Source organism: Pleurodeles waltl, chromosome 8, assembly GCF_031143425.1.
Source record: "Pleurodeles waltl isolate 20211129_DDA chromosome 8, aPleWal1.hap1.20221129, whole genome shotgun sequence".
In the NCBI taxonomy this organism is placed as follows: Eukaryota; Metazoa; Chordata; class Amphibia; order Caudata; family Salamandridae; genus Pleurodeles; species Pleurodeles waltl.
Genome location: NC_090447.1, coordinates 1,526,169,670 through 1,526,185,719, shown reverse-complemented (window position 1 = coordinate 1,526,185,719; position 16,050 = coordinate 1,526,169,670). Strand labels below are relative to the sequence as shown.

General features: G+C 43.3%; 1 protein-coding gene across 1 annotated transcript; it reads right to left on the bottom strand.

The window, feature by feature from the left end:
* Positions 1-5,413: 5,413 nt before the first annotated feature.
* LOC138249628 (oocyte zinc finger protein XlCOF6-like) lies at positions 5,414-9,378 on the bottom strand. The gene is made up of 2 exons (XM_069203573.1): positions 9,213-9,378; positions 5,414-6,690 (listed from the first exon to the last, which is right to left on the bottom strand). Exons 1-2 carry the CDS (start codon positions 9,376-9,378, stop codon positions 5,414-5,416), a joined length of 1,443 nt encoding a protein of 480 aa, XP_069059674.1.
* Positions 9,379-16,050: the final 6,672 nt, after the last annotated feature.

Here is a 16,050-nt window from a genome sequence, read left to right as displayed (position 1 = left end):
TATAGGAAGCTGGCCTGGCTTGTAGTGGGTACCAGAGGTACTTACACCTTGTGCCAGGTCCAGTTATCCCCTATTAGTGTAGATGAGGTGCTTCTACCAGCTTAGACTGATAGAAGGTAGCTATGGCAAAGCAGCTTAGGCTGAACTAGGAGACATGTAAAGCTCCTACTATATCACTGATGTCATATGCACAATATCATAAGAAAACACAATACACAGAAGTACTAAAAATAAAGGGTCCCAGTGACACATAGACTAAAACAACATATATACAGTGAAATATGGGGGTAACATGCCAGGCAAGAGGGTACTTTCCTACAGCAATGACTTATGTCTTAATATGCCTACACGCTAACTGAAAAAAAACAAGTGGTAACGTATGATACCATTTTGTTTTTCCTTGTGAAAAAAGATTATTTTGAAAGTGAGCCTGGTCAGATTTGACAGAATATGCTCACTAGCAAGTTAAAAAGAGCTTCTTACAACTAAATTCAAAAGAGGTATTTTAAACTCAAGCAGCAAGAAGATCATTGTTTTCTCCTGCAAAGAGCTTGTTTTTCATCTGATAGTGAAAGAATTTGAAAGGCTGGATTTCCTCCTGACTTGAGTGCACTTTTGCACAATGTCTATTTTTAAAATAAGCAAGGTGGACTACAGTTATATGGAGAGAAGCATTGCCATAAAAGTGTAATTCTAGTTTTGCAGCAACTGTCTGTGAGCACTTGACTTTTGTCAATCTACAAGCAGAAGAACTGTCTCAAACAAATAGGTTCCACTACCCTGCTGCATCACACTGCAGCTGTCCATCCTGAAGCTTGCAGAAGTTGACAGGTCAGCAAAATCACCAAATACTAACCCACCAGCAGTGCCAAAACCTGGCCTCACCAGAGTAAGATCACAAGACACTTCTTAACTGGATTCCATCACCAGCGTAAATGTGCTTCGTCTGCTCCAGCAACATTAGAAAATGATTTGCTTTTTCTGCTCCGTTCAAATCAAGAGCTGTGTTACCTAATCCAGCAGCTCCTGTTCTATTGTGTTCCTACAAATCATCACCGAAGACTAAACAATCTTCAACCTTCGAATTCAGTGGAAAGCTCATGTTCACATCATCAACAGAAAGAAACAAAGGATTACATCCTTATGCACAAAGAAAGTATAGTGTGGTTCCTATTATGATAATAGGACTGCATATGTGGGACGGCAGAACTTCATAATGTGGGGGACTACGTACTTCCACACCATCAGAAGCTGTCAGCCTAGTACCTGGCTAGCTTGCAGCGCCATACCTACACCCCTTACCTTACAGGGAGAAGGTGATTTATGGCAAGCTGAAACACAATACTCTGACTCTCCAGTGAAGTTTTGGAAACAGAGTCCACCATTGTCCCGTTACTCATGCATGCAAGTCGAAAACACAAGGAAGATACCAAAGGAGTTTTCAATTTGTTTATTGAAACAAATGTATTGTTATATAGAGAGAATGAGCTGCCATAATTAGGGAGATAAAACAAAGCAAAATAATCAGCATTATGAGCAGGGTGAAAACAATGAACACTCCCACCATGATAAATCGGTTCTAGAGATGCCTAACTAGCCCGAATACCCCAAAGAGAGCGTGTCTGGGTGTACCTTTCTGTCTGCCCAATCCAAGGGTTTAGCCTTAGTCTCATACCTGTGAAGCGAACGGCAATCCCAGTCAGGAGGCTGATAAATCAGAGCTGGATTGTCGAACACAGCAGTCCTGTGGTGGTAATGGCAGGAATACCCCTCTGACCCTTCCGGTTATCGCATTCCTTATATAATAAAACTGCACTGTGTTAGAAGGTGCAGCTCGGACACCAATGCGTTGGTTTGGTGTTAGAAGATGTCGCCTACGCAGCACTTAAGATATCTGGGGCCAGATGCAGGAAACGATTTGCGAGTCGCAAACGGCAAAAATTGCCGTTTGCGACTCGCAAATCGCATTTTCCTATGCAGAAATGCATATTACGAGTCGGGACCGACTCGCAATATGAATTTCAGAATCGCAAATAGGAAGGGGTGTTCCCTTCCTATTTGCGATTTGGAGAGGTATGCAATACCATTTGCGACTGCATATGCGGTCGCAAATGGTGTTGCAGTTACCATCCACTTCAAGTGGATGGTAACCCACTCGCAAATTGGAAGGGGTCCCCATGGGACCCCTTCCTCTTTGTGAATGGACCCAAAACTATTTTTTCAGGGGAGGTAGTGGTCCAAGGGACCACTACCTGCCCTGAAAAAAACCCGAAACTAAAGGTTTCGTTTTTTTTTTTAAGTGCAGCTCGTTTTCCTTTAAGGAAAACGGGCTACACTTAAAAAAAAAAAAAACTGCTTTATTTAAAAGCAGTCACGAACATGGAGGTCTGCTGACTACAGCAGGCCTCCATGTTTGCGAGTGTCTAGACTCGCTATGGGGCCGCAATTTGCGACCCAACTCATTAATATTATTGAGGTGGGTCATTGCGACCCCATAGCAACTCGCAGACGGTGTCTGAGACACCGTTCTGCATACAAATTTGCGAGTTGCAAATTGCGAGTCGCTGGGACTCGCAATTTACAACTCGCAAATTGGCTTTTTGCTACATCTGGCCCCAGGTTCTGTACGTAGCCTTGGACAGATTGTTCCTGATTGTGTGTCATGAAAGCTAACTAGAAACAAGCGTCATGTACACTGTCTTCCTAGAAAAAAAACATGCAACATGCTTGTACGTGAAAAGTAAGACTGCTAAAATGTGGTGCAGCTGAAGTGTACAACATGTAAAATCTGCAATACAATAAAAAGCTAAGAAACAGGGGGAACCAAACCCGGTCCAAGACAGACATCACTACAAAAGTAACTAGCTGTTATTTCTTTTTTTAACAGTAAGAGTTTTAAATAAGACTGGTTACACTTTTTTGCTTTCGTTGTATTTTTCCTTCTCTTTTTGCACCCAGCTGCCATAATCAGAAAATGAACAAATTACTCTAGTTCCCTTTCATTTTTCACTGCGCATAAAACCCTTGTTTATATTCCTTGCATGTGATATTGTGCATTATAGTGAATGTTTTTCAATGTATATTTCTTATCAAATGGGTGGATGTTGCAAGGGTCATGTTTTTCAGCACAGAGACCCCTTTTTCATTTCAGTTTGATGACGAGTTATTGTTCATTTAACAAGTGATGGACTACTATGTCATCAAATGCACATCTCTGGCATGTGCCTTTATTCTGTAAATGTAAATGAATATGTCTGATAAGCAAGATCAGTCAAAAACACACTCAGTGATATTTTAGTCACAATTTATTGTACAAATTATTCCGGGAATGTCATAAATCTTATGATTCAGATATAGACATTAACAAAATCCATAGTATATAAGGACTGTCACTTGACCACTTAGTTATGAGAGAAATTTCTCCCAAGTTGCAAGCACAGATCCAGATGAGCACAGCACTAGATTCCATCTCGACCGAAGCAGCCTCCAGCAAGACTCCCAAGGTTCTGTGAAGCATTCCATTCTGCCTTTAAAAACTGGTGCCGGGAATGTGTTCTCTCACAGACACAATCTCCCAGTGCTTGGCCCATGCTCGAAATAGCCAAGAAGCTATTCCAAACATACAACAAACTTTGTAGTCCAGGTATGAGCCCCACCCTTGAAACTCAGGATTTATTATGTATTCATCTGCTAGAACTAACATAGTGCTTAGAGATAGCACAGGGAGGGTGCAAGAGCTATAAACTACAATGTTACAATTTTTCCCTGTTTTCATTGTTATTGAAAAGCTTGGCTGCTTTTTCTTATCTTCTATAATGTTAGCAATATTATGTGCACTGGATCCCGGCATGTTATAATAACTATTTTAAAATAAATATTTTGTAATACATATCACGTTTTGAGTGATCTTGGGTGAGTAATTAATTAATGAAGAATTATTTGGATTACCATCCCATTTATTTATATATATATTGGTTGGTGTTCTGTGGGGCTACAATAAAAGGTCTTTCACATTCAGAGCTGGTGCATTGAACTAAATTGTCTGATTTTAAGTCACAATTCTGAAAATGCTACTTTTAGAAAATTGGCATTTTCTTGTCTTAACCATTTGGCACCCGCAGCCTGTTCCTGGGTCACATGACTAGGTATAGTTAGCAGATGACCTTTGTGCATTCCTTCCAGACTGTATCACAGAGGAGGGTCTAGGTGTCCGCAGGTTGGGCCATCCTGGCTTAATTTGGGGGGTTTCAGCTGACAACTACCACACTTGCACTTCAAATGCTCTGATCCAGGACAATCACTTAGGGTTTCACACAAGTCTGTTGTAACAACAGTCAATCTGGATCCAGGGCAGGAAGTACAGAAATTCCATACACATCTGTGGGATGAAACCTCTAGAAATTTCTCCCACTTCAAAGTGGTCACCAGGTATAAATACTGGACCCTCAGACCCAACTCTTCAATACACTCCTGAACCTGTGCACACTACAGAAGAAGATCACCCTGCTGCTCGAGGCTTATCCTGCTTGCTGAGAAGGAATACTGGGCCTGCTCCCTTCAGTCCAGGCTCAACAACTCCAAGGGTCAGCTCACTAACTTCCTGTTCTGAGCTACAGGGAAACAACAAGCTCCAGAGTCTCCCTGCACCTGCCCAGCTGATCTGCGGCACTGGACCTGCCTGTGCCCTGCTGGCCTCCACTAGAGTGAGTTCCTGATCCCAAAGTGCAGTGGCGGCTTTTAACAGAAAAATATGGTGGGTCGTGATTGCGCACAACTCACCATTAATACTGCTCCCACCTGGTGCAGCACTTCTCTTTCCCGATACTAGTGTCTATAAGCAGGAAAAGGAAGGGCTTTCTTCCTCCCCAGTGGGATGCAAATCAAACCAATCCTGGAGCTTCTCTCATGCGCTCATTTTGAGGCTGAGGGCCTTAGCCAGCAACCCCCTGGCTGTTTCACAGCCCTGGGATTGCTGGGTCTACAGTGTGCATGCCGGGCTGACCGTTGCAAGACACCCGGTCAATTTGACATGTGTACTGTAGACCCAGCAGTCATCCTGCATTCGCAGGATTCAGCCCGCCCCCTGCACTGACTATATCATTTTATGTATTTGTGCTTGCCTGCTGCGCTCACAGTAGGCCAGCGATGCTCCACCACCCTAAAATATTTTTGCATTCACTGCAGGCCTACGCTTTTTCTCCTGCATGCTTTCACAGGTGGTCCTTGAGCTGCACTGGGAAAACAAGGCTCTTTCAATGTTTACTCCAGGTGCGCGGTTTTATTCCTGTTTTCGCAGCTGGATCTTTTTTTGGATGATGATTTTCCCACCTTCTCTGTAAAGTATGGTTATTTTCCAGCCTGCATTTAATAAAGGGTACTTAGCTTCACTGATACAATAAAGCTCGTTGCACATTCACTGCTTGTGTACTGTATGGTTTTTCTCATTTGTTTTCTGATGGGTCTTTAGATGCGATAATAGACGAACGCTCTTTCCACGTTTACTGCAGGTGTATTGTTTTTCTTCTGTGTGTGTTTGTTGATGGATCTTTAAGGCTCCTGACTGCATAAAGGTCTTTCCACATTCACTACATGTGAATGGTTTTTCTCCTGTATGTGTTCGCTGATGGGTCTTTAGGTTTCCTGACTGGTGAAAGCTCTTTCCACATTCACTGCACGTGTATGGTTTTTCCCCTGTGTGAGTTCGCCAATGTAATTTTAGATTGAATGACTTATTAAAGCTCTTGCCACATTCAGTGCAACTGTAGAGTTTTTCACCTGTGTGCATTTGTTGGTGGTATTTTAATGTTGTTGATTGATAAAAGCTCTTTTCACATTCACTGCATGTGTATGGTTTTTCCCCTGTGTGTATTCGCCAATGTAATTTTAGATTGAATGACTTATTAAAGCTCCTGTCACATTCAGTGCAACTGTAGAGTTTTTCACCTGTGTGCATTCGTTGGTGATATTTTAAGGTTGTTGATTGCTTTAGATTCTTCCCACATTCATTGCAGCTGTATGGTTTTTCTTCTGAGTGTGTTCGTTGGTGATATTTTAAGGTTGATGAGTGAGCAAAGCTCTTTCCACATTTGCTACATGTGTAGGGTTTTTCTCCTGTATGTGTTTGCTGATGGGTCTTTAGGTGTGCTGACTGAACAAAGCACTTTCCACATTCACTGCATGTGTATGGTTTTTCACCCGTGTGTGTTCGCTGATGTAACTTTAGTCTAAATGAGTCATTAAAGCTCCTGCCACATTCAGTACAAATGTACTGTTTTTCACCCAAGTGCATTCTTTGGTGGTATTTCAAGGCTGATGAGTGAGCAAAGCTCTTTTCACCTTCGCTGCATCTGCATGGTTTTTGACCTGTGTGTATTTGATTGTGCAACGCTAACTTGTATGAGTTACTAAAGCTTTTGCCACATTCAATGCAACTGCATGGTTTCTCATCCATGTGTGTTAGTTGATGGTATGTTAATGTCGATGAGCGAGCAAACTGCTTATCACATGCATGTAGTTTTTCTATTGTGTGTGTTCGCTGGTGGCTCTTTAAGACTGGTGAATGAGAACATCTCTGTCCACATTCACTGCATTTAAATGGTTTTTCCCCTGTGTGTTTTCTCTGATGGCTCTTAAGAATTACTGGCTCTGCAAAGCTTTTTCTACATTCACTACACGTGTACAGGCTTTGTGCTGAATGTATTCACTGATGGCACAGTAAACCCATTTCTGCATTCGCTATATGTGTATAGGATTTCCCCTGTGTGTGTTTGCTTATACATCTTTAGGTTTGCTGAAGCTTTTTCCACATTCTCTGTATGTGTATGGTTTGTCTCCTGTGAGTGTTTGCGCAAGCATTTTTAGATGAACTAAGTGAATAAAACTCTCTCCACATTCACTGTATTTGTAAGGTTTTTCCCTTGTATGTGCTCACTGATGGCTACTTAGATTTTATCAGTAACTGAAGGTTTTTCCACATTCATTACAGGTGTATGATTTTGTTCTGTGTTGTTTGGTGTTGGATCTTTAGGTCTGCTGAGCGGGCAAGGCTCATTCCACATTCACTGCATGTGTTTGCTTTATGTCCTGCAGGAGTCCTGTAACCACTATGTAGAACCGATTGCTCATTAGAATTATTTTTACCTTCAGTCCAACTAAATGTTTTTTGATTGTGTGTTTTGCTGCAGTGTAGGATTGCAGAGTGATTAAATCCCTTTTCCCAAGCACAAGGTTTTTCTTCTTTCTTTGTTTGTGAGTGGACTCTTAGTTGTGATGGTTGATGAACACTCTTCCCACATTCACGCTGCCTTGAAAGGTCTTCTCTTTTTCGGTGGTTTATATAGTACAGCCAAATTAGCTCTTACGATGGACCAACACTAAAGCATGGTTGTTATCAGCTGATGGTGTTATTTGGTATCCTTTAATGTGCTGTGCCAGTTTTAACAGGTGTAACTGTATTTTATTCTGATGTTATAGGTCTAGTGGCATGGGGGTCCTCAGATTCTTGAAACCACTAGAATGTTATTGTTGGTTCTTTATGTAAGAGAGTCTATGCCTCCTACTTCATTGTCAAGCTTCTTTTTACTGTTTGCCATCATTGTGGGCTTCTCCTGAATACAGGATTAATTTCCAGAACTACGGTATTTTCTTCATGATTTCCCTTCTCATGTATTCATGAATCTGGTTTCTGTGGGTGTAAAGAAATTAGTGATCACTTTACACCATAACTACATAACTTTTAGTAAATGCAGACTTTGTCTCAGCCACTGTTAATTAATCTGGGCCACAATTCAGTTCATTGTTTTGCTCACTGTGCCACTTGAGAAAGGAACTATCTTTACGAAATCAGCATTGTTTTGCTTCAATAGAAACACTCTTATCTGAACCGACAAGCCAGGTTCCTTCTTTAAAGGCACAAAGCAACATTAAAAAGGTTTTACCTTGTTGAGCCGGGTCAGTGAGGAGCAGCTCAAGTCTTATAACAGAGGAAGCCAATTATTAAATACATCTCTACTTCAACACATGTATATGTTAGCAAAGAATAAGCAGTAAATAATATGTTTAAAATAGAACAACTTACAATAAGAGTGTCTGAACAATAGAATAATTCTCATGACAAAAGCCAAAATTCAGATACTAAATGAGAATTAGTAGGCATTATTTTACTGTTTATGATATTGTTACATTCATCATCTAAGGTACTGTCCAGATATTATCCATTTCACCACAAGGCACTGTTAGGAAGACCAACAAATGTTAGTGTGTTACTAACAGATGCTACTATGTGTTCGAAGCTGGCCGGGTGTGTGGTGAGTACCTAGGGTACTTACACCTCATACCAGGTGCAGGATTCCCTTGTTAGTGAAGTGAAGGCAGTGTCTAGAAGCCAAGCTCTCTAGAGGTAGCTGGTGATGATTAGCAAAGGCTTATCTAGGAGATATGCACCGCTCATGCAATACCACTGTAGTCACACAGCACTTACACACATGAAAGAAAACACTCAGTGTTACACAAATAAAGGGTCTTTATTATAGTAACAGTACCAAAAATACTAGAGAGGCAATCCCCCAACAGGAGGTAAGTAGTCACACTAAATATGACACTAGTAATCAGAAATAGGCATAAATAGCAATAGAAAACAGCGCAATAGACAATAGTGACCCTAGGGGGAGCCCAAGCCATATACTAAAAAAAAATCGAATGCGAATGCAGGACCCACACCTAGGTAAGTGGAATCTGTAAAGGGGAGCTGGTGGCACACATGGTGCCATTGGGGTTTACTACATATACTATGTGAATGCCCGAATATACAACCATATTGGGAGGCTGTCGGGGTCACACTGAGATAGATTCTGCCCTTACTGCCCTCTCTCCCAAACACTCTCCTTCTTTATGTACAAGGCATGTCCCGTATACAGCTTCGCCTCTTGCATACAGCACTAACCGTGGCTAAACTATGTATCATCCGGCACTGGCGTTCGGTCGCGCCCCCCTCTCAAGACGAATGGCTGTCGGCAATGTTCCAAACTGCTACCCATGAACGTATCATATCTACCCTACAGGATAAGATGGAGATATTCCTGCACACATGGGCCCCCTTTCTCCGACTAGCGACTGACTAAACCCTCCCCCTTCTTCCTCTATCTCTTCCTTACCCCCCTTTTTTTTCTCCCTCCCCCCCTCCACCACCCACTCTGCCGGCTGTACTCGCTCACTCTCATTTTCTTTTTCTCTCTTCTCTCTCTCTCGTCTACTTATACATCTATTATTTCTATCTATTCCTCCTCCTTTCTGATTCTCCTTCCCACTTCTTTTCTTCTTTTTTTCCCTCCCCTCTTCCTTTCCCGGTCCCTTCTCTCTATACCTATACTTGTCTTCCATACTTGCGCCCCCCTTCTCCCTATCTCTTCACTTCCCCCAAGCATGTGCGCTGATCACCTCTGTCTCTACAATACGATGCCAGTGTTTCAGGATCATTATTTCTTCTCTGACACCTGCACCCTCTCTCTGTTGTGCTGCTGCACTTAGCAGCGTTCTGCCTGTACACAGAACACCAGAACTGTTATGGGTGCACACCATCTTTCCTACCAGGTGGGCAAACATATGATCCTATGGGTACACTGTGATCATGGGGATAAATACAGGGCCCTGCCCTGTGCCACCGACTATGGTCCGCCCAGATGCCTACTACTGTCTGGTCCTCCCTGCATATGGCAAAAGCTGAAGACCCTACACCTGCTTTTACTACTGTTTGTTCATATTGCCTAGTTCTTGTGACATTAGGACACTGCAGAATTTTGCTGAGGCTATGATAAATGTTTACGACCTGGCCAGATTGTTTTTGGGGTAGGATTACTACTGTTGTTCTGCTCCCTGGTTGTGCTCCTTTATTATGTTCATGTGCAATGCCCAGTATAAAGCTGTTTTCTTGTTTATAATTTTTTGCTTATAATTTTCAATAAAAAAATTGTGAAACAAAAAAAAATGATAGTGCTACAAATGAAAGAATGGCCCTTCTAAACAGTGCAATCATTTTTTTGTATGTAGTGTTTTGCTATTGATGATACAGTAGCCAGTGCATGTCATGTGATGAGTATGAAAAGCCATAAACTGAATAATTGTTGTTATTACACCACAAAAGTACTGTTCAAGACACAGTGAAGGAGATATCATTTCAAGAATAAGTAGTTTATTTTGATTGCATGAATGTAAATAATAATTGTTTGCAGACGTTCCGTCTTTCAAAGTCAAACTATAAGATTTATTTATTTATAGATAGCAAGCAAATATCCTAGATAGGATGCCCTGTGCTAGAGAAGATTTTGCTAAAAAGTGTGGGAGTCTGAAACATAAGTAATGCATGCTGCTGGGAAAGCCAACTTTTAATATGTTTTTCATTAACAAAAACTGGTCAAGATTTGAATAAATGTGGCCAGGAGATTCCAATTCTTTGCAGCAATAAACACGAAAGAATGACTGCCAAATATGGAGCGACAGCACCGTGTTACTGCATAAGCAAGGGATTGGCTGAACAGAGAGATCTCTTGGTTTGGTAAAGTTTGTAATTTGCTACGGTATTCAGGGTCAATGCGATGGAAAGCCTTGGGTGGAAAGCAGAGTTGTAAATGTTTATAGCAAGCCAATGAAGGTCCTTCAAATGTTGAGAAATGTGACAGTAATTTCATAATGTGTCTTGCTGCTAAATACATTTGAGGTTGTGAATTAAGTAGTCTGGCATGCCTCAGTAACGGACGCTGCAGTAGTCTAGATGTCAGGTTAAGAGTCCGTAGTTAACAGATTTCCAGACTGAAACAGGTATCCAAGTGAACGCTTTCCACAGCATTCTTAGATTAGAGAAGCAGCTTACTGTAACTTTAACCTGAGTGGTCAGGGAAGAATCTACATTGAGTGCGACTCTACGATTTCTAGCCAAGAACCTGGGGGAAGGACATGACCCCCAAATCAGCAGGACACTGGGTTGGGGACCAGATGGAAGATTGCTTACCGTACAGGGGGACCTCGGTCTTGTCACCGTTCAGTTTCAAGCAATTGGTTGTGTTGTAATATAGTTCATCAAAACGTATGAAAGTTCATAGGTAGTACTTTCACAAGAGGATAAGTAATAATAGGAATAAAGCTGTAATAGTATATAAGTAAACAGAATTAGATTACACTTAATTAGGAATGGTAGATCCTGCTCCCCTGTCTCTAACTTGGCATGCCCAGAATGTTGGGTACAGGAGGGCAGAATAGAATGTTGAGATTCTGTGAGAGCAGGCTGACTAGAGGAGCTGTCTGAAGAATAGGACTATTGAAGCAGTGGAGATGTGAAATAAAGTCTGTCACTTGAGCAACGATTGTGGAAACTTCATTATATCACTGGCGACGAGTTGGTGGGTAAGGGGGCACCTCCATCTCCACCCCTTGGAAGGTATCACTTCAATTGGTCCGACTCTACATACCAAGTAAGACTGTCAGTGCCTTTTGTGTACCTATTTAAAGTACAATTCCATTATAACTGGCGCCTGTCAACGAAAACGCTGACAGGCACAGCTTGCTGTTATTCAAACTTCGTGATTTTGAACAAAGGACTGTAATAAATTTTCTTCAGCATGTCTAAAGGATCATAACACGCGCTTCGCGCTTCACTGAAGAAACGCTTCTCTGAACGTCTTCAGAACGCGGCCTCGGCGCGTCTGAAAAGACAGTACACGCGCTGTGTGGTCCTTTGAATTTTCTTCAGCATGTCTGAAGGATCAGAACACGCGCTTCGCGCTTCACTGAAGAAACGCTTCTCTAAACGTCTTCAGAACGCGGCCTCGGCGCGTCTGAAGAGACAGTAAACGCGCTGTTTGGTAAGCGCGTCCCTTTGAACTTGCCTCACTGCTTGAAGGATTAGAACACGGACTCCGCGCTCCGCCTCGTGGAGAGGACTTCATCTTCAGTTCAAGCACAGGAATGGAAATCGCCTGTCAACGCTGACAGGCACAGCTTCCTAATATTCACAGTTAGATAATTTTAATTCAAATATTACTCACGCTATAGTCTCTACATCATATTACATGTATTACAAGATTCTGTGGGCTCATTTGAAGTAATCCAGTGCAGTACAAGTGTATTACATCATATTACATGTATTACAAGATTCTGTGGGCTCAGTTGATTTAGCCCAGTGCAGTACAAGTGTAAAGTGTAAAAATTATCAACCATCAAGAACTACTCAGTATTGGGAGGGCGCATTTTTAATTAGTTGTAGTATTAACAAATTGTCATTAGTATGGCGGCTGCTGGTATGTCTCAACCTATTCCTTTCTCAAATGAATTGGGGGAACCTAATGGTCCCATGGAAGGAGTGGATTAAAATTTTTGAATTGTACTTGATTGCTATTGGGGGGGATAAATTCAATCCTATCAGAAAACAACATATATTGTTACACTATTTAGGAACGCATGGTAGGAAAATCTATGAGTCTCTTCCGGAACCGTATGTAACTAAGGGTCAAGCACAGGATGAATATGTCACCACGTATTTGAAACTAGAGAAGCAACTTGGTGATAGGATCAATGTAGTGCTGGAGCGGCACAATTTTTTCTCTTGCAGTCAAGGGAAACAGGAGAGTGTAACCAACTACATTGCTGCGTTAAGGTGGCTAAGTTCCTTATATGATTTTGGTGACCTAAATGATTCCCTTAAACGGGACCAGTTAGTTCGTTGCACGAACAATGTTAAAATTCAAGAAAAATTATTGCAAAGGCAACCCGAGTTACAAGAGGCTATTGAAATAGCAAAGTCCATTGAACATACAGCTTTATGCCTACAAGAAATAAGATCCTCACCTGCAAATGAACAAGTTAGTGATTAGTTAATTGCAGAGGTAGGGTGCTGACACAATAGCCATTTTAATTTCTTTGAACGCATGGTCATGGTGTTCTAACCAATTGTAAGGTACGTGACTCTTCAGTAACTCCCTGAGAACACACGATATTGAAGAAAAGTTCTTGACGTACTTTCCCATGAATTCGGCAAGACCCAGGAATGATCTTAACTCGTCTTTTTTTCTTGGTGCTTCAGCATTCTTTACAGCGTCCACTAGGGAGGTTTTAGGTTTGAACCCATCTTTAGATATGATGTGCCCTAGGTACTCCACCGACTTTATCCCGATGCGACATTTGTCTTTCTTTAAAGTAAGACCAGCTATTCTCAATTTGTCGAGAACATCTTTCAGATTTTTATTGTGTTCCTTCTCTGTGGCCCCCTAAACCAAAATTTCATCCTGGAAACATAAGGTTTTATTAGCCCCCTCCAGGATATGTTGCATGATCTTTTGGAATACAGCAGCCGCTGAAGCGAGCCCAAAATCAAATCAAATCAAATCAAATCATTAACATTTATAAAGCGCGCTACTCACCCGTGCGGGTCTCAAGGCGCTAGGGGGAAGGGGTTACTGCTGCTCGAAGAGCCAGGTCTTGAGTAGTCTCCGGAATGCGGAGTGGTCCTGGGTGGTCCTGAGGATAGTGGGGAGGGTGTTCCAAGTCTTGGCCGCCAGGTAGGAGAAGGACCTCCCACCCGCCGTGGAGCGGCGGATGCGAGGGACGGCGGCGAGAGCGAGGCTGGTGGAGCGGAGAAGACGGGTGGGAGCGTAGAAGCTGAGGCGACGGTTGAGGTATTCTGGTCCCTTGTTGTGGAGGGCTTTGTGTGCGTGGGTGAGGAGACGGAAGGTGATCCTTTGGCTGACGGGAAGCCAGTGCAGGTGTCTCAGGTGTGCGGAGATGTGGCTGTTGCGGGGTATGTTGAGGATGAGGCGGGTGGAGGTGTTTTGAATTCGTTGCAGACGTTTCTGGAGTTTAGCGGTGGTTCCTGCGTATAGGGTGTTGCCGTAGTCCAGGCGGCTCGTGACGAGGGCGTGGGTCACGGTCTTTCTGGTGTCGGCGGGGATCCAACGGAAGATCTTTCGGAGCATGCGGAGGGTGAGGAAGCAGGAGGATGATACGGCGTTGACTTGTTTGGTCATGGTGAGAAGTGGGTCCAAGATGAAGCCGAGGTTGCGTGCGTAGTCTGAGGGGGTCGGTGCCGTGCCAAGGGCCGTGGGCCACCAGGAGTCGTCCCAGGCGGCCGGGGTGTTACCGAGGATGAGGACTTCCGTTTTGTCTGAGTTCAGTTTCAGACGGCTGAGTTTCATCCAATCTGCGACGTCTTTCATTCCATCTTGCAGGTTGGTCTTGGCGCTGGTGGGGTCCTTGGTGAGGGAAAGTATCAGTTGAGTGTCGTCGGCGTAGGAGGTGATGATGATGCTGTGTTTGCGTACGATGTCGGCGAGGGGGCTAATGTAGACATTGAAGAGTGTCGGGCTGAGCGAGGAGCCTTGTGGGACGCCGCAAATGATCTCGGTGGGGTCTGAGCGAAAAGGTGGGAGGTAGACTCTTTGGGAGCGATTGGAGAGGAAGGAGGCGATCCAGTCCAGGGCCTGGCCTTGGATCCCGGTGGAGCGGAGGCGGGTTATTAGGGTGCGGTGACAGACGGTGTCAAAGGCAGTCGAGAGGTCGAGGAGGATGAAGGCGACTGTTTCTCCGTTGTCCATCAGGGTTCTGATGTCGTCTGTGACTGAGATGAGGGCGGTTTCTGTGCTGTGGTTGGCTCAGAATCCGGACTGAGAGGGGTCGAGAAGGTTGTTGTCTTCAAGGAAGTTGGTAAGCTGCTTGTTGACGGTCTTCTCTATGACTTTGGCACGGAAGGGGAGGAGCGAGATGGGGCGGAAGTTCTTCAGGTCGCTTGGGTCAGCCGTAGGTTTCTTCAGTAGGGCGTTGACTTCAGCGTGTTTCCAGCTCTCGGGGAAGGTAGCAGACGAAAACGAGGTGTTGATGATGGTCTGGAGGTGCGGGGCGATGATGTCGTCGGCTTTATTGAAGATGAAGTGTGGGCAGGGGTCCGAGGGGGCACCGGAGTGGATGGAGTTCATGGTGGCTTTGGTCTCTTTCTGTGTTGATGTGGGTCCCGGCGTTGAGGGTGATGGCTGGGGTTGTGGGTTCTGTGGTGGTCGGCTGGGTCTGGAGTCCGAAGCTGTCGTGTAGGTCGGTGATCTTACGATGGAAGAACCCCTATTTCTCCTGTTGAGGTCCCAGATAAACCTTGGATAAAGCTAGCTTTAGACATTATTGGCCCATTCAATTTTACTGGTTTGTCGAAAAGATTTGCTTTAGTTTTAATAGACTATCATTCTCATTGGATTTCCACCAAATTCGTCAATCAAATTACTACTGATTCTGTTGTTAAGTTCCTTAAGGATATCTTTGCCATAGAAGGCATTCCAGAAACTCTCATCACCGATAATGGTGTTCAATTAACCTCCTCAGTGATGAAGGATTTCCTTGATTCCATGGGTGTGAAACACTTTACAACGGCTCTATATTGCCCCTGAGCTAATGGTTTAGTAGAAAGGGCAAATCGCATGCTCAAGGAATGTATTCAATTAGCCAGCATCAATCACTTGAACGTGGAAAATGCAATTAGGGATATGTTATGGGCATATCATACCACTCCTAATTCGATTACTAAAGTATCACCATTTTCAGCATTAAAAGGCAGGAAACCATGCACAAAATGTTTTCCTGTCTGGTTGGGGGGAGGGGAAAGAAGTGAGCATTCTATTCCCCTTAGCAAGGACAGGATTTCTAAACACCAAGACAAGTACAAGTACAGATACGATTTCAAACAGGGTACTAGGAAACAACAGTGGGCTGTGAATGACCTGGTGTATGTAAAGAAACCAGTAGGTGGAATGCATTCAGGCACAAAAATCACCAAGTTCATGGGTCCTTTACGTATTAACTGGGTAAGGAAAAATGTGGTCATTTTAGAAAATGGTCAATGTTGGAACCACTTTCCAACACAAAAAAAAGAAGGGGGAAAACATTGAAATGGAGCCTGTACCAGAAGAAATGCCGAAGGACTCCTCAAAGTGTAAACTCCAAAGGGACATAAGTAAACGACAAATTAAACCTCCAGCATGGCAGAAGGACTATGACATCACCACCTAAATCTCAGTCCTTTTCCAG

Excerpts from the sequence above, each read along its gene's own strand:
- LOC138249628 (XM_069203573.1), bottom strand. The coding sequence starts at position 9,378 with ATGGAAGACAAGTATAGGTATAGAGAGAAGGGACCGGGAAAGGAAGAG. Across the intron at positions 6,691-9,212 it reads GAGAGAAAAAGAAAATGAGA|CACAAAGCCTGTACACGTGT; the intron begins GTGAGCGAGTAC and ends GAATACATTCAG.